The sequence below is a fragment of the Corythoichthys intestinalis genome, chromosome 17 (assembly GCF_030265065.1).
Source record: "Corythoichthys intestinalis isolate RoL2023-P3 chromosome 17, ASM3026506v1, whole genome shotgun sequence".
In the NCBI taxonomy this organism is placed as follows: domain Eukaryota; kingdom Metazoa; phylum Chordata; class Actinopteri; order Syngnathiformes; family Syngnathidae; genus Corythoichthys; species Corythoichthys intestinalis.
Window position 1 is genome coordinate 1,848,674 of NC_080411.1, and position 26,606 is coordinate 1,875,279.

At 40.0% G+C, this 26,606-nt stretch overlaps 2 protein-coding genes across 6 annotated transcripts in view; one reads left to right on the top strand and one right to left on the bottom strand.

Moving 5' to 3' along the window:
• Positions 1-185: 185 nt before the first annotated feature.
• Positions 186-22,773, bottom strand: LOC130905879 (ubiquitin carboxyl-terminal hydrolase 2-like). The gene is made up of 15 exons (XM_057819639.1): positions 22,690-22,773; positions 21,675-21,716; positions 21,444-21,582; positions 17,944-18,055; positions 17,347-17,468; positions 17,159-17,268; positions 17,025-17,087; positions 13,039-13,201; positions 12,832-12,952; positions 11,613-11,725; positions 6,187-6,266; positions 4,711-4,831; positions 4,480-4,593; positions 2,958-3,034; positions 186-410 (listed from the first exon to the last, which is right to left on the bottom strand). Exons 1-14 carry the CDS (start codon positions 22,756-22,758, stop codon positions 2,991-2,993), a joined length of 1,413 nt encoding a protein of 470 aa, XP_057675622.1. The 5' UTR covers positions 22,759-22,773; the 3' UTR covers positions 186-410; positions 2,958-2,990.
• Positions 19,320-26,606, top strand: part of LOC130905870 (ras-specific guanine nucleotide-releasing factor 2-like) — a 59,648-nt gene continuing 52,361 nt past the window's right edge. Inside the window, exons 1-2 of one of the 5 annotated variants that reach the window (XM_057819618.1) lie at positions 19,320-20,229; positions 20,561-20,662. The gene's annotated coding sequence lies outside the window, so the exon portion shown is untranslated. The remainder of the gene's footprint in view (positions 20,230-20,560; positions 20,663-26,606) is intronic. The other 4 variants (XM_057819620.1, XM_057819622.1, XM_057819621.1 and 1 more) reach the window with 4 other exon arrangements.

The following is a 26,606-nucleotide window of genomic DNA, read 5'->3' on the forward strand; positions in this document are numbered from 1 at the left end:
ATCTTGGTTGAAAAAAAAAACAGTGCTTTCCCTTCAAGAATAAGGACATTTCTAAGCGACCCCAAACTTTTGAACAGCAGTGCACATAAACACTGGCAATGTTTGCAATCAAATACACACCTTTCTTTTTATTCTACCACACTTCTGTTACAGTCCGCGACAAGACTGAACCAAAGAGCAGACAGTGGAGGGGATGCAAACAAGGGTTTATTAATACAAACAAAAAAATAAAACACGCCATTGCGGAAAAAGGGGGAATAACAAAAAGGGTCCGTGACAGGTCAACGGGGATCAAAAAAAGAACAAAATCATGAACAAATAGCACAAGAAAGAAGAAGAAAAGAAGAAAGAAGAAAATATCGACGCAGCGTGCTTGAGTTTCCTGCGTCCATGGAAACACCCCCTACATTCTGAAATGAGATCATTGACAAGGAACTGAATGCTACAACTTTATTTTACAATTAAAATAAACATTTCCAGTTTTGTTTCCCTGTCCGCCACACATATACGTAATTTTCGCACGATAAGGCGCACCTGACTATAAGCGGCCACCAGCTAAATTTGGCACGAAAATGGCATTTGTTCATGGGTAAGCCGAACTGGACTATGAGCCGGAGCTGTTCTCACTGCATAATGAGATATTTACACCAAAATAGAGCTGAAACGAATACTCGAGCAACTCGAGTAACTCGAGTTTAAAAACTGACCCGAGTAATTTTATTCACCTCGAGTAATCGTTTATTTTGACAGCTCTAAGCATTACGTTTTGCTCAGACTACTTTTAATGCGGGACAACGCGCTGATGTCACGTGCGCAAAAGGAAGACGCAAAAAAACTTTTTTACTTATAAATAGTGGCGAACGGTGGTCGGAAGAGGACCACGGAGCTGTATTGTTGAGCCAGTTCAGGGACGCGCACCCCAAGCTCATATTTTTTTATAACTTGCATCTTCATTTCAAAGGTAAGCATCACTTTTTTCCTTGTTTCTCCAACTGTATCAACTTTTTTTGAAAACTGTGTTGATTTCTCACACAATAAAATCCACCGTGCGTTCGTTTGCAGTGCTGTCACGTCGTATTTCGAGCAACTCGTCGAATGTAGAAACAAATGGCGGCTCAAATTTTACATCGGATGTCGAAAAGATCGTGTGTCGAAGTGATCGTATGTAGAGGTACCACTGTACTCACATCTCTGAAAGGATCATGTCACCAAGAAGAAAAGTGCTTCAATCTGTATTAATGAGGCCTTTTTCTCACACAGTTCACAGACCAATGGAAAGAGAACTGGCATTAAAATCAAAATAGATGCGCAAAATACACATAAAATTGACTCCGACTTTGCTCAAACAATATTGAAACATTATAGCAACTCCTTTAGCTCAACAAATACACTGGATGGCAACATTTGGTCACAATATACAAACGATGATGCTGGAAGCCATTATCAGGAGTCTTGTTGTGAAGACAACACTCAAATGAACATGTATCACAATCGACCCAGTCTAAAAAAAACAAAGGGAGCTATGGCGTCAATCAAGGGACAAAACGCACTCATTGTCTTACGAATGTAAAACTCACCTTGCGGTGTATCCAGGTCACTAACTGACACAGTTAGAGTGACGGTGAAGTACGGCAGCGTGGCCCGGTGACGTCAACAACAATGGCCAGCTACGATTTTTATTTCAAATTTGACACGTTTTATTCAAACGAAAACACGAAGAGGTGTTTTAACATGTCATGATTATAACTCACGCTAACGTTTATCTTTTAAGAACGACACGTCTTTCTATCCGTGGTTCCCTTTAAGACCAAATGGACCACCATTCATTGCTTCGAGAAGCTTCATTTGACCATCACGGCTCGCTTGGGGGAGACAGTCAACCTCTGCTGCCACTTGCTGTCAACACTGTTGTTGTTGTTGCTCGACATGCCTCCTAGCATGCCTTGCGGCGCTACAGATGTACAGTGTATCACAAAAGTGAGTACACCTCTGGCATTTCTGCAGGTATTTACGTATATCTTTTCATGGGACAACACGGACAAAACGATACAATGAAAAAAAGCCTGTCTGCAGCTTATATAATAGTGTTCATTGATTTCCCCCTCAGAATATAGCCATTAATGGCAACAAAAGTCAGGGCACCCCTTAGAAACTACATCCCTAAATGCACAAATGGAGTACTGCTTGTCATTTTCCCTCCAAAATGTCATGTGGCTCGTTGGTGTTACTAGGTCCAGGTGTGAATAGGGAGCAGGTGTGTTCAAATTTGTCGCGCAACTCTCACTCACGGATTCAAAATGAGGGGAAAAAAGTAGCGGCTTGTAATCCGGAAATGACGGTACTTGTCATTGTGTCAAAGTGTCATTTTGTCAGTGCCGGCCCATGAAAAGCTTAAACTTAAATATCTGCAGAAATGCGAGGGATGTACTCACTTTTGTGATACACTGTAAATAACAATCAAAACGAATATCCTGCGATAAGTATTTCTTCAGTTACTCTTCCTGTTGTTTCATTAGTTGCGAGTTACAGTATTTGCTAACACTTGATTTGACATTGGCGCCATAAGACTGTCATTAGACAATCATAATTATAACATGACTCTTGTCATCATGAGCATGAATGAATGCTTACGACAGATGTCATTTAGTGTTATCCGGCAAATGATCTCACTTTGGAATGGATGTAAAAGATCCGAGCGGGACATAAAAGGAGTTAGTGGCAAAATTTGCCTGGATGATTCTTAATGACACATGTCATAAGCATTCAGTCGTGCCCAGTGTCATGTCATAATTATGGCGGTCATTTGACAGTCTGATGACGCCACTGTCAAATAAAATGTTACCTATTAACCCAAAGAAATCAACAAATAAGTAGCACTGGACTATAAGCCACAGGTTTCAAAATGAAGGGAAAACGTAGCAGCTTATAGTCTGAAAATGATGGAAAATTAAATATACCTTCAATTATTTAGGGTCATTGGATGGCTCAGGTCAAACCTCTTCTGTTGTCTCCATTGATCCCTCAGCCAAGTTGTCTGAACACAAACACAATTCGTAGTTTTCTTACACAACAATCATAAAAAAATGCATACATTCATTTGAATAAATTCATTCAATAGGTATGTAGACATCAAAATCTATTGACTGGACGCTTCGTCATTGTCGGAGACTCGCAGATGGCGCGTTATGCGAGCCCAATCCGGATTTCAGCCGGATTTGTGAAAAAGTACCAAAGCTGTACCTGATACAAATAGGAAGGATTGTCTCGGGAATTTTTCGTACCACGGATATATTTGTAACCGTGGGGGGAAAAAAACACAGAAAACAATGGGCTATGCTATGCGACTGCATTGGCATCATAGTTTGCCATATTTACGTAAAATAAACGCTAACTGCACGGTTTCTTTGCTTTTAACCAAGAATCCAGACTGTTTTACGTCCAGATCTATTGGGAATTCGGGAATTGAAGCATTTATTCACAAGAATTTCTCGCCAGAAAAGCTCTGTTTACGTCAGGCGGCCGCTAGCCTTCTTCGCTAACAGTATTCGCATTGTACTGACATATTTACTTACTTATTATATATTTACTAGGGCTGATCGCAATTAACTCACAAATGCCCCGCTCAAACACATGAAGATGACAGCACAGTGAAATGTGTACTTGTTGTCTTTTCCGGAGTTTTGTCACCCTCTGATGGCGCTTGGGTGCGACTGATTTTATAGGCTTCAGCACCCATGAGCCTTGTGGAAGCAGTTATTGACATCCACAATTGAACATTTTACAAATTTTATTCAAATGAATACATTAAGAGGGGTTTTAATATAAAAGGTCTATAACTTGTAATATCTTTTAAGAACTACAAGTCGTCCGATCCATGGATCGCTTTAACAGAATGTTAATAAAGGCAATGCCATCTTGTTGATTTATTGTACTAATAAACAAATATTATGTACCTTATGTTGAATGTATATATCCGTCTTGTGTCTTATCTTTCCATTCCAACAATAATCTACAGAAAAATATGGCATATTTTATCGATGGTTCGAATTGCGATGAATTACGACGTATTAATGTTTAAGCTGTAATTAACTCGATTAAAAATTTCAATCGTTTTGACACCCCGTAATATTTACATAAAATAAAAGCTAACTAATATTATCAAGTCTTATGATTTGTATCTGTTAAACCACGTTTTTCTATCCCCCCCTTTTTTTTCTTTCCTTTTTTGTTGTTGTTTGTTTTTTTCCGTCTCTCTCCCCCTATGTTCTTCTGTTCCCCGCTTTGTCTTAATAAACGTGGTATGATTAATGATCACAATGGGAGTATGTCATACTCCCATGTAAAATATTCAAACTGTTCAGCCCATCGGACACTCAGATTTCCATTCTCTGTGTCAAACTGCTGAACCGGACAGGTTTCAAAAAAGAAAAGAAAAAAAAATAAATAAATAAACACAGTTTTTATTATTAAATCACTCACCTAACAAGTCTTGCTGTTCTCTCCGCAATTCGTCAAGTGCTTGTTGAATTTGGTTGAGCGCCTCTTCGGCCTTCAATTTTTCATCTGTGTCCCCGGACACCTCAGCCAAGTTGTCTGTACACAAACTAAATTCTCAGTTTTCTTAAACAAGAACAGTTAAACATGCCTACATTCATTTAAATAAATATTTGTATCCGTTCAACCACATTTTTCTATTATTAAAGCACTCACCTAACAACACTTTTCTTTCGTTCAATAATTGGTGGATTTTCCCTTGCATTTTGCCGACTATTTTTCCCATCAACATATTGTCAACGGCTTTTAAGTACGGCCGGTCATCCTTGAGTTGATCCTGCGCATAGAAACAGAAATACTATATGCTCATTATCTGGGCTTTGCCTTGGCAAAGGCCAAGATCGTGTTGTTCTGCAACTTTAATGCGTTGATGTATTTTTTTTCTTTTCTGAAATATACTCTGCGTTTTTTTCAGCACACCGCGCAGCCCCAACCATTCGAGCGATCGGCACCGTTCAAGATTTGAAAGGACCGGAATTTTTTTACGCGACACAGGGAATTTTTCAAACGGCCCCCCAAAATTTCCCGGTTTCCCGTTACCGCCGATTTTCCGAAAAAAAAGTTTCATAATGTATCGAGCCTTACAATTTTTGACCAAATCACATAATTTGGACGTCAAAACTTCCAGGACGGTGATGGGCATAAAACTGTATACAGACGGAATTTACGGGTTCGCGGAAATTTTCCCAAAATTCCTTTCCCATTCATTTTTAATGGGATAAAAAGTTCAAATTTCCCATTCACTCCCAATAGAATTTACATTGCATTGATGCCATTGACGGCCATGTTTGTTGAATCTATTGATGCCAGTGTACTTGGGATTCCATGATGCATATGTACTGGACTGTCTCAGGAAATTAGAATATTGTGTATTCTAATTTTATGAGACAGTCCTGTATGGACTGTCTCATAAAATTAGAATACACAATATTCTAATTTCCTGAGACAGTCCAGTAAGTCGATGCCATTTACAGCCATGGAAGTCGAAATTTCCCATTCATTTTCAATGGCATTTACTTTGTTTAATGCCATATTTGTCAATTGTATCAATGCCAATGTACTTGGGATTTCATTGACGCATATGTAAGTCGATGGCATTGAGGGCCAGGAGGGAGGGAAATAGAGCAGATATCAATAGTGCGTGTCCGCCAAATGTCCCTAAATGACCTGATATGACCAGGAGGTGTCCCTCAAATCAAAAGGAAGTGACCTAATATGACCAGAACATGCCCAAGGTAATCTTTCCAAATCAGCAGGAACTGGCCTGCTTTGGTCCCCGAAATGTCCACAAACCAACCTGGGCCGAGTTAAGATCTGTATCTCCACACAGCACAGCCCTGAGTCATTTCTCCAGGAATTGCAGTTTCTAGTTACATAGTATGACAGTTCTTGTTGAATAAAATATTTATAATTCTCCTTTAACAAAGAGGCAGTAAAGGCACCATAGAAAATGAATGTGTATGCAAAATGAAACAATTGTAGACATTTTTTTTCCTTCTCAAATCTATGCTCTAAACAGTGTCGTCATGGCCAATGTTGACCGACAATCACACACTCTGTGTGGAAGGCCATACTGTAATTCTACTAGCATTTAAGACGAAGCATTACAGTCCATCAACAAATTTCACTTACCAAATGCATGTTGAGCTTTTGTCGCAGCGCCATATCTTCTGGGTCCCCATAGCTTGGCCCTTCATCCATACGAGCACTTTCTGAAACACAGAAAGTACATGTTTCTGCATAGTCTCTTCCCGTAGAGTTTCCATATAACTCGGGTTAAAATTAAAAGTATATCAAAGTGGACTATTTGTGCTGTTTTTTTCCCCCACCGATTAATGGCATATTCAATGTTCAAAATGAAATAAAAGACAAGGGCTGCAACTAAACTACATCAAGGGCTGGGCGATATGGCCTTTAGTCCGAATCTCGGTAAATTGAGCACATTTACCTCGATAGCGATGAATGGCGATAAATTCGCCCAAGCGGACTGTTACATCATTTGAAAATCTGAATCAATGCATGAAATACAAATGAACCGTTTCTCTTTGATTTACTAGCCAGCTTTGAATTTAGCATATTTATCAATTGTACATGCTGTCTAAACATTTAAGTATATAAAAATGTCTTGTAAACAATAAGAATCCAATTATGAGCATTTATAACAGCTTACGTGACTTGAACAATGTACAACACTGTAAAAATCAATGTGACGACTGTGCAAACATGTCATTGTAACACAAATGACTTACATCTTGAACCGTACACTTCAAACGGACAATTTATTGTTAATGGCTGCTGCGACAGTGACTCAACAACGCAAGTGTTTACTTCAAGGTCTCAGGGTTTGTTTTTTTTCCAGAGCATCCCCACACACATCAAAGCTATATTGCCCTTGTGCCAATGAAACATTTAAGATTTGATGATGGCAGTACACACGAAATAAAGAGAGCAACGTCCAGAAAAATCGCTGTGGCCATTCAACGGTGTTATGATAGGTTTCACTGTCGGATTGTAATTTATGCTGAATGCTTTACCATCATAAAAGCTGTCAGAGAAATCACACACAGAAACACAGAGATACAAAATAACGCGACATACTAGTTGTTAGACACAGTCCGAGCTTAATCCACTCATTAAGTTCATCCATTTCGCCAAGGTTAAAGCTGCTATCCGACTCCATCGCGTTCATTTGTGTCTTTCGCCGCTAGCGGGAGAACCAGGGTTGACAGCGGGTAAAAGAGTTTTGTTTGTCTGTTTTCCTGATAACCATGTGACTTCATACGGAAGCACACTGTCTGGTTTCGTAAAGAGTAACGAACATAGCCGAACACCGCAGAGTCAAAGCGGGATGAAAAGACTATTGTAAAGCTTGATGTTAGGTTTCATTAAACTAGCGAATTTACCGACATGGTCAAAATTAGGGTTGGGAATCTGGCACGAAGCCGATTCGATATGTATCTAGTTACATAGGTTATGATTCGATTCGAAAACGATCCATTTTGAAGGCAGAGCGAGTCGATGCTGTTTAAGAACGATACGGTTCGATGCAGTGTGAAAACGATACGGTTGTAAACATTTGTTGCGTTTGTTCTTATAGTACTTTAACAGATAAAAAAAGACCACATTTCTACTGTCGTTTTCATGTCCCAAAAATAAACACACATTGGTATGAAAATTTTGTTGTTTAATTGTGCTTGTATAAATGTGTTCATTTTTAGCCGTTAAAATACTGTGGGAACAAACACAACAAATGTTTACTATCGTATCGTTCTTAAACTGTATCGAATCGCTCTGCTTCAAAAATGTATAATCCAATCGTAACCTGTGTATCTAGATACATATCGAATTGGCTTCATGCCAGAGATTCCCGAATCCCAACCCTAAGAAAATAAGGCTTACTAAATGGCGGACTCAGTGTTCAAATTTCCATATTTTTCACTGGCTATTTGTTTAACATTTAAAAAAATCTCTTACCTGTTTACTCTTACCTTGAGGTACCTGAGTTACTAACTCAATTCAGGGTTTCCCCTACACATGAATTGTCGTGGCAGGGCGCCACACCAAAATAAAGCGATTCTTTATTTTAAATTTGATGATCCATTCGAATTGATCATTTCTGTAACTCACTTGACGTCTAAGTGAACAAATGAAGCTCATTTTACGCACTCTTTGCCATAAGTCGTCTGAAATGGCACATCAAACACAAATTGTTCCTTTATAGCTTTATTTTGAAAAGCGCATCAGTTCTATTACAAGCTTGCGGCCGGTACGTCAACTCGGCGCAGAGAGGGAAATCAGGGGAAACGTCAACAGAAAGGCATTTGAAGTTAATGAATGTACTTTTGGTTTAAGACTCTGAAAACGACCTTAAAGGGTACCTTGGATAGAAAGACACGTACGGTGCGTCACAAAAGTGAATACACCCCTCGCAATTCTGCAGATATTGAAGTATATCTTTTCAAAGGGACACCACTGACAAAATGACACTTTGACACAATGAAACGTAGTCTGTGTGCAGCTTATATAATAAGAGTTCCTTTATTTTCCCCTCAATATAACTCAACATATAGCCATTAATATCGAAAACCCCTGGCAACAAAATTGAGTACACCGCATGGAAACTACGTACATCCCTATACAGTATGTCCAAATTGAGTACTGCTTGTCATTTTCCCTCCAAAAGGTCATGTGACTCGTTACAGGAGTGCTGTCAGCATTACTGCAGAGATTGAAGAGGTGGGTGGGGTGGGGTGGGGGGGGGTCAGCCTGTTAGTGCTCAGACCATACGCCGCCATCTACATCAAATCGGTGTGCATGGCTGTCACCCAAGGAGGAAGCCTTTTCTGAAGACGGTACACAAGAAAGCCCGCAAACAGTTTGCAGAAGACATGTCAACAAAGCACATGGATTACTGGAGCCATGTCCTATGGTCTGATGAGACGGGCAGGCTTTCTTGTGTACCGTCTTCAGAAGAGGCTTCCTCCTGGGGTGACAGCCATGCACACCAATTTGATGAAGAGTGCACACCAATTTCATGTGGAGTGCGGTAACTCGTACTAACATTGATCTTTTAAGAACTACAGCGAGTCACATGACATTTTTGAGGGAAGCAGTACTCAATTTGGACATTTAGGGATGTACGCAATTTCTAAGGGGTGTACTCACGTTTGTTACCAGGGGGTTAGATATGAATGGCTATATTTTGAGGGGGAAATAAATGACCTCTATTATATAATCCGCACAAAGACTACTACTTTTTTTATTGTGTGTCATTTTGTCAGTGTTGTCCCATGAAAAGATATACTTACATGTCTGCAGAAAATGCGAGGGGTGTACTCACTTTTGTGATACACTTTATACCAAATCTTATTTTATTGCCATGCCAGCAGGCTTTATTTCTTTTCACGGACATAAGAAAAACTGCCATACTTACGCATTCACACGAGCTGTAATTCGCTGCCAACAGACCAGTCACGCTCTACTCGCTGAAGCGGTGTTGGATTTCGCGGTGAGGGTGGATTTCAATTCTTCATGACTCCGCAAAATTATCGCGCATTCCTCGTCTGAGAAATAAGGCACCCGTGCCATCGTCAAAAGTTCTGTTTGACTCTGGTATCCGCCCCCTTTGATGTGAACGCGCAGTAACTCTGATTAGGTTAAAACTGGTTCGACAAATCAACCTCGTAATCAGCGTCGTAGCACCGATTGACCCCAATCTAGGTAACCAAGTTTTGTCAACCCCGGTTTCCCGCTGGTGCCCTGGGTAGGTTGAACCCCGTTCGTAGTTTAGACCACAGATAATGGCTCCTAGCGTCATAATTTGTATATTGCCACTAAATCTTGCCATCCAGCATATTTGTTGGGCTCACCGAGTTGCTAAAATAGAATTTGACTGAGCTCTGAGTAAGTTTTATTTCTATTATGCATATATATATATATATATATATATATATATATAATATTCAGTGATACCTCAGCTCACGAACATAATTGGTTCCCAGAAAGTGTGTGTAAGGCGAAAAGTTTGTCTTCCGAACATTTATTTCACCTAAGAAACCATTAAAATGAGAACAATCCGTTCCCAGGTCCCCATCAAACAATAATTTTCTACTAAATAAGCCTTAAAACTACACAAAAATATACCTTATTTTCTTTCATGTCTTCTTAGGCTTAACACTAGCCTGTGGTGGGGTCTTTTTCGGTCCCATAATAGCAAAAGTACACTCAATATGGTCCAAAATGTCTATCAAACACAAACCACGTCCGCACTCAACAAAAGGGAGGGGACAAACTGGGACGCCGTGAGCGTGCGTCAGCTTCTCGTGGCGCTGTTCGACCGCGTGGTTTGGTTCGTCCGCCGAAAACTAGTTCGTCAGCAGAGACTATATGCTCGCCAATTTAATGTTCTTGAGGCGAAAAGTTTGTGAGCTTAAGCGTTCGTGAGCTGAGGTATCACTGTATATATATATATATATATCTAATGTGAATTTGTGAACGCCAGTTCTTTGCCTTGTTGTTTACCTGTGTGAGAATAAGGCCTCATTAAACACCAGTGCCGGGGGGGACACACACGTTTAGAGTATCAACTTTGTAATTTCCTGCATTCTGGTGAATCTTTACACACGCATTTGTGCATTTTCTGCATTAATTTAAGATGAGAAGATAATACAGTATATATATATATATATATATATATATATATATATATATACAGTATGTCTGTGTGTGTGTGTGTGTGTGTGTGTGCATGTGTGTAAACACGTATGTAAACGTATAGAGCAATAATGAATAGTTTAGTGTACTTTGTCACATCCTGTTGGCCTTTTCTTTGCTGTGGCTTGCTCCGCCCTGGAAATTGTTTCCGTGGGAATGGTGGCCAGACTCAATAGCTGGAACAGCGTTGAGTCTGGTGTACCAGGCTAAAACTACGGCGTCAGTCAAGGAACAAAACGCACCCATTGGCTTGATCCCTTATTAATTTACAACTCGCCACTGACACCTTATGGCGTATTTAAATCACTACCTTACATAATTAAAGAGGGACACGTTTTTTTTTTTTCCCAGAGTGACACTGAAGTACGACAGCGTGGCCCTGTGACGTTACCGCCCAGCGACGTCAACAACAATGGCGACCTACTAGTTCAAATAATTTTACCAATATTCAAACAAAAACATTTAAGAGGGCTTATAATATCAAATTATGAAAACTTGTACGAAGATTTATCTTTTAAGAACTGCATGTCTTTCTATCCAAGGTACGCGTTAATATAATATAATAATATAACGTTGGAGTTCTTTCTGGCGTGTTTTTGACCCGAATCGTCGCGTCCTATTCCTAGCATAGCATAGCCTCACATTGGCTATAAATGGATCACCTATTCAGTGGTGAGAAGTCGTTTGTAACTGTAATTACTTTTAAGATTAACACCACTGATTGTGATCGTTCAACATGCCTCGTTCAGTAGTAGAACGCAGAAAACAGTAAGGAGTTATCTTTGCTGGTGGCGTGCATTGGGATTTTTTTTTTTTTTTTTTAAAGGAAAAATGTGTGCTGTTACCAGTTGGGACGGCTGCAGGTGTGCTCAGACTGTAAAATAGCAGGACAGGGTTGCCTTCTGCCGCTCTTGTTCGATGGTAAGCAGTTACATGATCTGGGCTCACTTGTGTCACGCTAGGTACACACACACACACAAAGTACGAGTTAAATTTGATGAGCTTGCACTAACGACCCAAATAAGACTCTTTTCATGGCTAGTAATTAGTGGCGGTTGAAGATGCACGATAATATCGGTTACCGATAATTATCCGTTACCGATAACGGCAACTATGACGTCACGCAGCTAATCCAGATTTTAAAAAATTTCAACGGATAATGCAATCCGATAATTACATACTTCATTTTGATTTCAAATAACTTTCTCCATCTTGTTTTGAGTGTTAAAGAATAGTTAACAGATGAATGCGTCACTTTACTCCACTTCCTTGAAGTAAATATTACTCTTTGTTGTGACAAAGCCCATACCTTTAAAATACGAAATTGGTCATTTTTCACCTAAATCAGCAAAAATTGCTTTCAAATAATGTCTGAACCATATGTATTCTTGAATAAAGAATTTCTTTGACAAACAAGCTGTTTTTTCAAGATGAAATACAATCATTTCTTGCTTAAAATAAGGCTGTTAAGCTTATTTTCAGCTAGCTATTTTTCTTATTTGGAATTTTACTTGAAGCGCTGGCAGATCATTTCACACATTTCCAATAGATTCACACTGAAAACAAGGGAATTTAACTCGTTTAAAGGAAGTGTGTTTTTTAGCCCGCTAATGTCATATTTGTTCAGAATGGCTCACTTTTAAAGGCATTTTTGTGCAATTTAGGTCGGCAATTACTTTGTAAGTAATTGTTGCCAAAAGCTTACCATTACACATTGTCATACAATCTCTGATGATGTCGGAATTTACTACGTGATCACGTGACGTGGAAAAAGCAATAAATTCTGTTTTGCACAGTAACATTTGCTCTTGTGTACACGTTCAAATTTTACACATATCTTTTAATAGAATTATCGACTTGACATTATCGGTTATTGGCTGGAAGGAGGAGGAAATGATCTGATATCGGGTATCGGCTGAAAAATGTATTATCGTGCATCGCTAATAGCGGTTCTAGGATTTTTTCAGATTATCCTGCATGTGGCAAGTTTGTAACAATTCAGCAAACGGGTTTAAGGAGTCTCACAAAGTCATGGAAATGTACTTGTTTCGAAAAAATACACACCTGGTATCGTTCAGTTTATACCATAACATGGTGTCCTGGTTTTTGCCGTAGGCTACGTAATGCCCACTAAGACCACTGCCCCAGTGCTCTACCATGGTCCGGAGTTCATATACCGCAGGTTCTGTGGAAGGTAAACCATTTAGAAAAAAAAAAAAAAAAAAGATCAGTACTGTAGCTGCACATTTTTCCTCAAACGCTGAAACTCACCTTTGCTCATGGTGTTTTCCAGCTTCAGGCCACTCAGCGGAAATCGTAGCCAACCAGACGCCTTCCCAGACGGATGGAGCCAGTCTAATCGAAAAATTAGAACTTGTGGGCAGTTCGACAGCCTCATCGTTGCTGCCTTTTCCCGCTCGCAGACGACGCACTTCTGCGAGTACCAAACAACGATATAAGCGTTACTCAGGGGTGAAAGTGGTTGGAATTTCAGCAGCCAAGAGGCCCATGATCACTCTGGATGAACTGCAGAGATCTACAGCTGAGGTGGGAGAGTCTGTCCATAGGACAACAATCAGTCGTACACTGCACAAATCTGGCCTTTATGGAAGAGTGGCAAGAAGAAAGCCATTTCTCAAAGATATCCATAAAAAGTCTCGTTTAAAGTTTGCCACAAGCCACCTGGGAGACACACCAAACATGTGGAAGAAGGTGCTCTGGTCAGATGAAACCAAAATGGAACTTTTTGGCCACAATGCAAAACGATATGTTTGGCGTAAAAGCAACGCAGCTCATCACCCTGAACACACCATCCCCACTGTCAAACATGGTGGTGGCAGCATCATGGTTTGGGCCTGCTTTTCTTCAGCAGGGACAGGGAAGATGGTTAAAATTGATGCAGCCAAATACAGGAACATTCTGGAAGAAAACCTGTTGGTATCTGCACAAGACCTGAGACTGGGACGGAGATTTATCTTCCAACAGGACAATGATCCAAAACATAAAGCCAAATCTACAATGGAATGGTTCAAAAATAAACGTATCCAGGTGTTAGAATGGCCACGTCAAAGTCCAGACCTGAATCCAATGGAGAATCTGTGGAAAGAGCTGAAGACTGCTGTTCACAAACACTCTCCATCCAACCTCACTGAGCTCGAGCTGTTTTGCAAGGAGGAATGGGCAAGAATGTCAGTCTCTCGATGTGCAAAACTGATAGAAACATACCCCAAGCGACTTGCAGCTGTAATTGGAGCAAAAGGTGGCGCTACAAAGTATTAGCGCAAGGGGGCCGAATAATATTGCACGCCCCACTTTTCAGTTTTTTATTTGTTAAAAAAAGTTTCAATTATCCAATAAATTTTGTTCCACTTCACGATTGTGTCCCGCTTGTTGATTCTTGACAAAAAATGAAAATTTGATATCTTTATGTTTGAAGCCTGAAATGTGGCGAAAGGTTGCAAGGTTCAAGGGGGCCGAATACTTTTGCAAGGCACTGTATATATTTATTTCTCTTTATATTTATTTATTCACATATGTTTAATTTTGGCACTCCTGTGACTCCATAGGGGTCAAACGTCTTAAACTACTGAAATGCAAACAAAACTGTTTTAGTAGTTATTTCTATAACACACGCAAAAATTGATTTTCATTCAAAATTGTATTTTTTCAATGATTTGCAACATAAAGGTTAACAAAAACAGCAATAACCCCAACCTCCATCTCCTAATTTTATTTTCCCTCATTTCCTCACATACTCAATGCCAAATCTAAATTTTAACTATTTAAGAACATACGATGTATATTGAAATGGAAGTTAATGGAAACATTTACTTATTTTTATTTTATTTTTTTTTAAATAATAAAGATATTGGTAACATACTTTCAGAAAAATAAGTTCAAATGACTTATAATATGCAGAGTGAAATGGAATATATTTTGAAGCTCGCGCAAACATTGACTTTTTAAATCATAAGAAAAGGGATAGCTAGCCTAACATGAATGAACAAATATAAGTCTAAAGTGCACATTGACAGCGAAGATGTTCTGGACCTCCCCATCAGAGCAAATCAAACTAAATATGATAAATAAGCCTCTTCAACGCTTTCGTTGCTCTTAAAGAGGCCCTTCTTTGTCGCATCAATTCAACAACTTTTTTTTTTTTTTTTGCTGTTCCAGAAAACATGCACATTTGAACCGATCAGAGCTAACCATCTCTGCTGATCACATGTCAGTATGTCAGTCAATTGAATGGATAAATAAGTCCAGGCGTTTTGCTTTGCTGCGTGCATTCGCATCGTCAGACTCAGATAACTGCAGCAGCTGGGGAAACCTCCATGCCGTCTGGAATAAAATAAATCCTAAATATTGGTGGAAACGGATTACGCGACATAAGCACTTTATTATGTTTGTTGTTAACACCTGTGTATGTAAATCTGATGTCGGTAGATTGTTTTCTTCTTGGAGATGAAATGCATTTGTGGCAGCTTAGCATTTTTTTTTTTGCTTGTTTTACATACAGGCATGCAAACTGGTTAGGGGTGAAAAAGGTGACAAAGTAACATGGACACACGGCATACGCAAAAAAGTGCATTTCATAGTGCAACCAGAGACATCTCGAATTAAAAACAGTACATAATAATTCAACATATACAAGTCAATCTCTTATCCTGAAATCAGAACATATAAGACGCATTAAGTATCAAATTATACAAAATCTAAATTATAAAATATACAGTATGTCCCATTTGCATTAAGCAGAGAACAGCTGTACAGCATAAAATATAAATGTACAGGTACAGTATAAATTCCATTCACTTAACTATTATGTGTAAGATAGATAGATACAGTGGGGAGAACAAGTATTTGATACAATGGCAGTGTATCAAATACTTGTTCTCCCCACTGTAGAATAAAAAAAAAAATACAAGTCTTCAAAAGCATTAACTGTAGTGATCATAACTTTATTTACATTCAACCAAAGCAATTAGTCCCATGGTCCTTAACTTCGATTGATAGGGCATCATACTGGATAAACAGACGTACACCTGTAGGCTGTTTTATGAACGGGGGTGTGTACGAAGAACGCGGGAATGGGGGTACTTTCAAATGCAACCTGTAGTGGAGCTCTCCGGTTTGATAAACTCTCGATGGCCAAACGAATGAAACGACCTCCACAACAAGGCAAAACTCTTCCCTTTATGTAATTATCGGAAAGTATAGAGGGGCCTTAAATAACTCATTGTCAAAAATAACTGGTGACCATTCAGAACTTTACTGACAAAGCCCTGAACATGACTTGTATGGAAGGCACTAGTTCATCACTCTAGTTACCTCATTGCTCATGATTTGTGTTTTTTATCGTTGACAAGAGCTTTACTTTTAAGGGGCCTTAAATAACTCGTCACAACGCCAACTGGCGACAATTCAGATCCCAACTGACGTTCGCTAACTTTACTTACAAAGCCGTGTGTGAAAGGCGCTAGTTAGCCCCTCCGCAGTTAGCGCTACCTCGAGTAACCGCGTTCTACGAGGCGGTGAAATATCGAGGACTATCTGAAGTCAGTTATCAAGAAATTAAGCGAATACTTGTGTTATAGACACCATTACAAGCGCAGGAATTGATCCAACAACACGATTGAATGATTTATGAAGACTATTACAGGCCGTCACTCAAACTTTTAGCTTTAAGAAGTTAACCATTTTTGCCATTAATCCCTTACCTTGCCGCAATTTTCAACAGGTCCGGGCAAGAAGCTGGGATGGGGAGGGGTTCCGCCTCCTCATTGCTGATTGGTGCTAACTGTGCTCACTATTGTCAGTCATTTGTTGTCACGAGAAGAGAGTGGCGGTGATAGGTCTAGGTCATCGGACTAGAGTGTAGTTTTGAACATGGACTACAGTTTTGAAGTTAAGTTTCACTCGCTCGTTGACAGACGCCCCTGACCCCCCCCCCCCCCCCGCCCCATTTATTTTCTCCTCGGATCTACATGATTCAGAAGAATGACCCATTTTGATTTCAAAACGGCGAAATTTCGCCGAAAGGTGGCAAGTTTGCATGCCTGTACATAGCGTTTTGAAGGTTGCCGTCATTTTTTCGGAATCAAAGCACCGTGTACCGGAACAGCAATCCGCCCTGAATCTTATACCGGAACTGCGTTCTGGCCCCGAATCTTATACCGAAACTGCGTTCCTGACCGTTCTGGCCCACTTTTACCTCTGAGCGTTACACACAAAAAGAGGCGTTGATGTATTCTTACCAGACGGCCACTTTGGACATAGCTCTTCAATAGGTCCGTCAGTTGTAGACCCCTGCTGCTGATCTGTGAATGGAATGTCAATTTGTTATCAAACTTCAACGCGGGCTTATTTTTGTTTTGCGCGCGATTCTGACCTGTAACGGGACGCCGATGCCTATGTCCCAATGCTTTTCAATGGGCCCAAGCGAGAGGAAGTGGCATTCATCGCAGGTGACCGTGGCTCCCCACTCCATACTTAAAAGTCCTACAGGCGACACATAATTTGTATTTAACTTTTTGTCTTACGATTTACCCACAGGATCCTAATTGCCTGCTTACTCACTTCTGACATCGTCTGACGGCCCGCCCACCCCGACAGACGCCAAGGTGGACAGCTGGCCATTTTCTTCCTCTTCAAATATGGCGGTTATCAATAAAGTGAGAAAATCCATGGCGCAAGGTTGTCTGAAGAAGACATTAAGGAGCTGAAAATGGTCCGTGAGGATGCAACAAGGCAACAAATAGATTTATGTCTTTATTATTCAATCAAAAAATAAGTTGCTTCAAACAAAAAAAATATTTTCAATCATAGAAAGAAAGTTTTAATAAAGATGCAACTGTCCCAGCCAAAATGTGGCCCAAACGCAAAAACAACATTACTTCAATTAAAATACTTGACTTTAATTAAAAAAAAAAACGACTAAACTAAAAAAAAACATAAATAAATAAAAAATTTTAAATCAAAGATAAATTGTTTTCAAATGCTTTTTTTGGGGGGGGGGGGGTCAAATACATGTTTACATTCAAACCCATTTTTTGGGATTAAAGTGACTTTTTTTTTTTTTTTAATACATCTATTTTGATTGAAGCACCTTTTTTTTTTTTTTTCTTCGATTGCATAATAAAGACACAAATCTACCTCCATAAACACAGGGCTTACTTGCTGGAATCGAAGAAGTCATCTTTCCTGAGAAGAATGACAGAATGATATTCGATCGCTGTCCAGAATGCCTTTGGTGTAAACCAGCGTTGGCTTGTGTTGCACAGTCTCTCTATCAGTAAAGCAAAAGCTGAGCAGGTGAGAGTGGGACAAAGTCATTGACAACGTTTCAAGTCTCCTCCATGTAATTCTTAAAAGATAAATGTTAGTACGAGTTATAATAATTTGATATTAAAACACCTCTTAATGTTTTCATTTCAATAAAATTTTAAATAAAAAAATAAACTAGTAGCTCGCTATTCTTGTTGATGTCGCAGGGCGGCGACGTCTCACAGCATCATAGTTTATATATTGTGACTAAATTAGGGCTGTCAAACGATTAAAATTTTTAATCGAGTTAATTACAGCTTAAAAATTAATTAATCGCAATTCAAACCATCTATAAAATATGTCATATTTTTCTGTAAATCATATATATGTGCTGTAAAATAAATTGTTGGAATGGAAAGATAAGACACAAGATGGAGATATACATTCAACATACGGTACATAAGGACTGTAGTGGGCATTTCACTCTACTGTCATTTAAATCTGTCTATGCTGTCCTCACTCCGAAGCGTCTACTTTTTCCAAAGCTAGACAGCTAGTGAACGACGCCTTAATAATCAGACTTCTTCCTTTTTCATCTGATTCATTAATAAAATGGCCTCAAACCACTGTCCTCTTTAGACCGTCGTAAAACTACCAAAAAAAAAAGTACACAAGCATTGCATTAGCAACAACGTTAGCTTAGCACGCTATACAGGTTCACTAAACATAAACAAAAAGCGTCTCATACAAAAAATAGAACATTTCGCTTACTAACATAATATGTACATTCTTTACAACAACCATACTTACGGACAAATCTTGTCCAAGGATCATATAAGCACAACATTACAACGTAGGCGTCAGCCCGAGACGTCGTGCAGCCATATTGAACTGGCAAGAAAACAATAAACCATGTCGCAAAGCGACCACAAGAGTTCGCTGTTAGACAGCACAAAAAGCCTTGCTGTAAAACTTACCAAAAGGCAGAATACTGTCTGAGCGGGACATGTGCATTAATTGCGTCAAATATTTGAACGTGATTAATTCAAAAAAATTAATTACCGTCCGTTAACGCGATCATTTTGACAGCCCTAGACTAAATAGAGCCATCCAGTGTATTTGTTGAGCTAAACAAGGTGCTAAAATGGTTGAATTGAGTTTGAATATGGCGGAAAACACAGACAAGGCTGAAAAAGCAGTTTCTGCTCTTGCACCCCTCTTTCAAATAAACGGCTGGTTTTTAAGCCAAAAGAACAATAAGTCTACATGCTGCCGTAGCAGGTTCATGGCGCATTAAGTGCAATTTTCAAATTGTCTGTTCTACTGAAGGGGAAACGATATCGTCATCGCACACACCATATAACTGTTTGCATTAGTCTAACACATATATAGTCTAACACATACATATGGTACAGGTTTTCGTAGGCACCGTCTAACTGTTTGCATTAGGCTAACACACGTAATATAATTAATCAGGAAATGTGTATCATTTTCATATTTACGGTAGGACTACACTACTAATATAAAATAAATAGCACACCATAGTTTAATGAGAAGAAATAGAGATACACAATGCCGTCTTATCACAAGAGTGACGCACATACTCGGGGAATCTGCTCTCAGCAAACTCCAAGGACAAAGCGCTTTGTCCTAAAACAAGCACCACCAGCCCGGACAGCAAAGTTGATAGCGGGCGTCCCAATCCGCGCACGAACCTAAACCGCCCAAAACCGGCCACAGCGGGGGCGGCCCCAAAGCAACGCCCAGAAACGCCTTCGACGAGACCCGCGTCAGCAAAGACTTCAAAAAGACTGGACACTGAGATAAGACAGATTTTTCTTCTGCTCGGAAACATGTAGCCTTGTTTTGGATCCAGAATTGTCCCTCCGTCGTCTGTTTTTGCCTTGTTTTTGACCATTGTCGACGAATAAATTGTCAACCTGTTTTCGGCGAGTGTTCTTCAAGCTTTTGAAACATGGAGTCAGTGTGCAAAGGGTTAACACAGGAACGCGCGGAGTTTAGCTTCCTCCTTAGCCTGGCTCCTCGGGGGAGTCAGCGACGGAGCACATTTCCGTTCTGTTGCCGGCCTCCCCGTGCAGTTTGGGCTGGGAGGACTAAATTCCTTCACTACCCTGGAAACCCCCGTTTACAGACGTCGCGCAACCGCTTTTGTTTCAACTTAGCCATAAAAAGAAGGTAGGTAATCATATTAATTATTCTTAATGTCTTTCATTTTATATATGGGACATATGCATATATGGGGCATATGGGACAATTTTGAAATTCGACCAAATTCTCAGAGCGGAACTTCAAGTCACCTCAGTGTTTTCCGCCATATCTACTTTGATTGTGAATTTGTGAATGCCAGTTCTCTTTGCATTGTTGTTTAACTGTGTGAGAAAAAGGCCCTTATTGTTACAGATTAAAGGACTTTTCTCTTTTTATTGGGGGGGGGGGGGGGGGGGGGGATCTACGAATACAATTTTTGTTGTGTTCTCACGATATGATACTTATGCTTGTTGTGAAGGAGTTGCTGAAGCTTATCCCTTATCCGCGGCGAGACGTACTGTAAGGAATTGGGAGTTCGGTGACGAATTTGCCGGCTGTATATAATTGACCTAATCCTCCGGTAAGAGAAGATGCAGCAACTTCTATTGGTTTGATGAACTTTATTTACAGTTGTTTGCATCCATTGTGCCTTTGATTGCATCTGGACATTAATGTGAGTGTGTGGTTTGTGTATCTGAAAGAAATATATTAAGAAAACCATCAATAAACTTGTTATAATGAAATAAACATGTAAAGCTCACAATACAATGAATTGAATGGATTCCAGCCAAAATAAACCAGGCGTCATACCAAAATTGACCACTAGATGTCCGCGTAGTACAAGCAATAATAAATGACCATTCCTACAAACAAGACAGCTGCTATAGCTGCAGGCTATGCACTCGGCAGCCAAATGAATCGGTCACCAAAGACCGCAATGGACAGCGACCCCAAACATGAACATTGAATGGAATTAAATTCGTAATGCACACCTAGCGATCCAATTCAGTCCAACTTTGTACATATATTAACACGCGCTGGCGCAACGTGAGAATTAGAATGCTACGTTAGCAGCGGGGTGCTACTAGCGGAGCTAACGTGCTACAAGCTACAATATAAACTAGTAACACAAGTATCACATATATGACTTCAGTGTACGTGGCGAACATTACAACTTACTTATCACCGACGCACACGGTTATTTATGCGAATGCAGGCACGTTAATACTCGGCCGAGGACGAACTTCTTCCCTCAACCGCGGTCTTTTTGAGAATACTATGCGCATGCGCAGCAACACAATTGTCCCAAAGCGAGGCAGCTCGTTGTCCAGCCCTCACAGCAGGGAATTCACAACACGTACCTTTCACCATGTACAAATTGCTGCTATCGCTGCTGCATTCCTTGACGGTGGGCTCGCCAATTCCTTGGGCTAGCCTCAGGAAATAATTCCTCAGTTCTGGAGTGTTTAAGAAGCACTGAACGATGCTATTCAGAGCACACTTTAAACACAGACAGCAATCAGTCAGATTGGATAAATCCTGCTGATGGCGGGAAGTCAGCTGTATATGAACTCCATGCATGAAAAACGTACCTTTATGCCTGTGTTCACTAGCCCAACCAAGCCTGGTGTGCGCTGAGATGGGAGGAAGAGAGTTCATTCACATTCACACACTTACACAACGAGTCACCACAGCACACTTACAGTGTATCAATAAAGTGAGTACATTCGTCGCATTTCTGCAGATATTTAAGTATATCTTTTGCTATATTTTGAGGGGAAAATAAATTAATTCTCTCATATAAGCTGCACATAGACTACTTTTCATTGTATCAAACAGACCCGGCTGCAGAAAGAAATTACAGGGGGGGCATTACATTTTTTGGGGGGGGCACACTTCTTCAATGTAAATTTAGCCGTAACAGTGGCGTTTTTACCCGTTATATTTTCTGATGATAGTGTCAGTCAGTGAAACTGTAGGAGGTGGCAGCGCTATCCCTTCATGTTGACTTTCGGCCGCGTCTTTGTCATGGCTTGAGTTCGTCTTTAGTTTCTTGAAAAAAAAAACACTGATGTCCATTCCAATTTGAATTAGCAACGGAGGAGCCGCTCAATCGCCATTTCTGTAACCGGAGCTATCCCTAACCAATCGCAGTACACAATAACAGGTGTTGTGCCGAAAAATAGCCGCCCCCCTTACCTGTGATTGGCTAGAAATTGCCTACATTCGCTGCTCTGATTGTGACGACAGATCAAGATAGGATGACTAGAGCAGTGTTTTTCAACCTTTTCTGAGTCACGGTACGTTTTTACGTTGGAAAAAATCTCGCGGCACACCACACCAAAATGTTCCAAAATTACTTTCTGTATAGTATATTTAATTATAAAATAATTTCTCAGTATTTATACTTACTCAATGTGAAACGTTTAGCAATTAGGCTTGAAAAACTATCAGACAGGGGACTTGAGCAATGCATTTAAGCACATCAGGGCTGGTCGTCTCGCTGACAATGGCTTTGCAGACAGGTAGTATTAACGTCTCTGCCACAGTTTGGGACTTTTGGGATTTAGCAACAAAGTAACTGGCTTTCAGGGCGTTCTTATTTACCTTTGTAGTTTTCCTAAAAAAAGTTGCCCATTTCTCTGTGTTTTCACGAAGGCGTACATAATAATCCATCGACTTGTTCTGAAGCGACGGGGGTTCATTTGGAGATGACTTTAAGCTTGTATGGCGCCATGGCGCAAGATAGCCGCTCGTGTCGCGTTCAAGAACTGCTCGGATTTCTAGGTATCTCCCACCTAGCTGTCCTCGATAATGTGTTGGAATAATACAAAGAGGGAGGATTAACGGTCGTCACATATGGATAAAATGGAAAGGACACTTTTGTATATATCGACACTTGACGAGTCAAATAATGAACAGTAGAAGTGCTGGGGTCCAAATTGTTACGGAGCGCAAGGTGGCTGACGGCTAGAAATCCGAGCAGTTCTTGAACGCAACACGACTCATCTGCACAGTACACAACCGAGAACTTTTTCCACATTCCTTCCTTCCTACTGCAACTTTGCCCGACGATGTTAAAAAAAAGCGACATTGGATAATTTCTTGCGGCGGCGGCACAATCGATTGAAAAACACTGGAATATAGGGTTCATTCTCCCCGTGTGTGTGTGTTTTTGAGGAAGATTAAAAAATATATATATATTACACAGTACAGTTTAATCGAGCTAGGGCGGGCACAGCCGTCCCTCAGGGCGGGCACGGCCCCCTAATGCCCGCCCATGCCGCCGGGTCTGGTATCAAAGTGTCATTTTGTCAGTGTTGTCCCATGAAAAGATATATTTAAATATCTGCAGAAATGCGAGGAGTGTACTCACTTTTGTGATGCGCTGTAAGCAAGTTGAACGGTGATTGACACATTTATGCCTACTGAGCTCCTCTGACAAGACCAGCGCTACAAACCTGTCAATCATCGTTAACTTTAAGTACCAAACGCAAGCTGGGCAGTTTGGCTGCACTGCTTAGCAGGAGGGGGGGGGGGGGTGAGAGGTTGTAGCACTGTAAGAGCACGATTCCAACCAATTCTCTGAAAAATCCTACTTGAGCAACTGTTCCTGGTGTAGGTTCTGGAGACGCCGGGTCTATCAAAGAAGACCGTGGTGCTAAAAGAGAAAAAAAAGAATTAAACATAACATACAGGACTGTCTCATAAAATTAGAATACACAATATTCTAATTTCCTGAGACAGTCCAGTATATGTCCATGCGGTGGTGATAATAAAGCTCAAACACCGTTGGCTGCTGTATATATACCATCAAAGAAGAAGAAAATGAATTAAGCGGCCAACACGGTGTTTGAATGCTATACCAAACTGCTTTTCGAATTGTAAAAATCATCATTGCTGTTAAAAAAAATAAAAATAAAAAAATTAGACAGTATGTGGCAGTTATGGCAAAATGTATGGAATCACAATAGTGCCTAAATTAAAAAAAACACGTGAATGATAAATATAAAGAGAAATAAATGAATAAATAATAATAAAATAACTTTTTTATTGACTTTCACTTTTGCCACAAAAAAAAGGGGGAAACAATTGTTTTTCATTGTTTCTATTACGCTTATCTTTTCTATTTTGCTTTTAATGAAAGGAATGGTCTGTCAATCAAATGGCATTGGGAGGGACTTAAACTAAACTTCAAATAGGTTAAATGCATTTAAACAATATATTTGTCTACAAATTATAAGGTATCCACAAATACCGTAAATAAAGAATTGCCCAAATAAAGTTTGATACAAAACTAATAATTTGATCATTCCCAGGTACCGACGTATTGCCATCAAGCGCGGAATACGTCTCCGGCTTATTGACATGAGTCGCCTTGCATTTTGTGCGATGTAGAATAATGGTGCCACCAGGGGGTGGCCAGGCCTGGCCACGGCTCCCCCCAATAAAATTTGTTGGCCACCCACGCGCTAGTGTAATGGCAAGGCAAGGCAAGGCAAATTTATTTATATAGCACAATTCAACACAAGGCAATTCAAAGTGCTTTACATCACACGAAGATCATAAAAATCCCATTTCAATCAACACAACGTAGAAACGAAGACAAAAGATCGCATTTAATCACAGAATAAAAATAAATAAAATAAAAATAAAACAAAAACTACTACTACTAATAATAATTGAAATCAGCAATGGAGATAAGCACAAGAGGAATAGAAAGCAGGTAGATTGAAATATATAGACAGTTATAGATATGCAGTGCTAAACAAAAGCGTTTTTAGCCCTGATTTAAAAGAGCTAACAGTTTGAGCATACTTCAGACGTTCGGGTAACTTGTTCCAGAGGTGAGGAGCATAATAACTAAATGCTGCCTCACCCTGCTTGGTTCTTGTTCTTGGAACATGCAGAAGACCGGTTCCAGACGACCTTAGGGTCTAGATGTCTCATAGGACTCTAACAAGTCAAGCATGTATTTTGGTCCAAGGCCATTAAGTGTTTTGTAGACGAGCAGTAGTATTTTATAGTCTATCCTTTGACTTACTGGAAGCCAGTGTAGCGACTTCAAAACTGGTGTAATGTGGTCCAGCTTCCTTGTATTTGTGAGGACTCTGGCTGCAGCATTCTGTACCAGCTGCAACTTCCTGACTGATTTTTTATCAAGACCTGTAAATATACCGTTGCAATAGTCCAATCTGCTGAAAATGAATGCATGCATAAGTTTTTCCATGTCTTGTTGAGTCAGAAGCCCCTTATTTCTGGTTATATTTTTTAGGTGGTAATAAGCGGATTTAGTGACGGACTTTAGATGGCTATCAAATTTTAGGTCTGAGTCAATAATTACGCCAAGGTTTCTGACTTGATTTGTAGCTGTAAGTGACATTGTGCTAAGTTGGCTGCTTATCTTTGACCTTTCCTTTTTTGGCCCAAAAATGATCACCTCTGTCTTCTCCACATTTAACTGGAGAAAATTCTGGCACATCCATTCATTGATTTGATGAATGCATTTGCTCAGGGTAACTAAGGGACTATAATCATGTGGGGACACAGAAATGTACAGTTGTGTGTCATCTGCATAGGCGTGATAGGAGATGTCATACTGTTCCATTATCTGAGCTAACGGAAGCATATAGATGTTAAATAAGAGTGGTCCAAGAATTGACCCTTGAGGGACTCCACACGTGAATTTGGTTCGCTCTGACTGATAGTTTCCAATTGACACAAAGAAATCTCTATCATGTAAATAGGATGTGAACCACTGAAGAATAGTGTCAGTAAGCCCTACCCACTGTTCCAATCTGCTGAGTAGTATGTTGTGATCACCCGTGTCAAATGCGGCGCTGAGATCCAATAGTAGCAGAACAGATGATTTGCCTGCATCGGTATTCCGACGAATATCATTTAGGACTTTGATAAGCACAGTCTCGGTGCTGTGCTGTGGCCGAAATCCAGACTGAAATGAGTTAAAAAGATTGTTTTGCATCATAAAATTCTGGATCTGTTCGAACACAACCCTTTCGATAATTTTCCCCAGGAATGTCAGATTTGATATTGGCCTGTAATTACTAATGGTTGAGGCATCCAGATTAGTTTTTTTTTAGGAGAGGTTTTATTACTGCAGTTTTTAAAGTCTGAGGAAACTCTCCTGTTTGGAGAGAAGTATTTATAATCTGAAGTATGTCTGGGGCTATGCAATGAAAAACAGTTTTGAAAAAGTTTGAAGGAAGGATGTCAAGGCAGCATGTTGTGGGCTTTAATTTCGACACAATTTCTGTTAAAGTGGCATAGTCCAAGAGGCTAAACTGTCTAAGATTGACGTGGGGGACATTTTGGGAGGCATTTAGTGTAACATTTGTTAATCTGGAGTTGCACACAGTCTGTCTAATCTTTAGTACTTTGTGTGTAAAGAATGCTGCGAAATTATTACAGGACACCTCAGATGCCAATTCCTGAGGTATTGATGCTTGTGGGTTTGTCAGTTTGTCAACAACAGAAAATAGCGTGCGAGTATTGTTGGTGTTTGT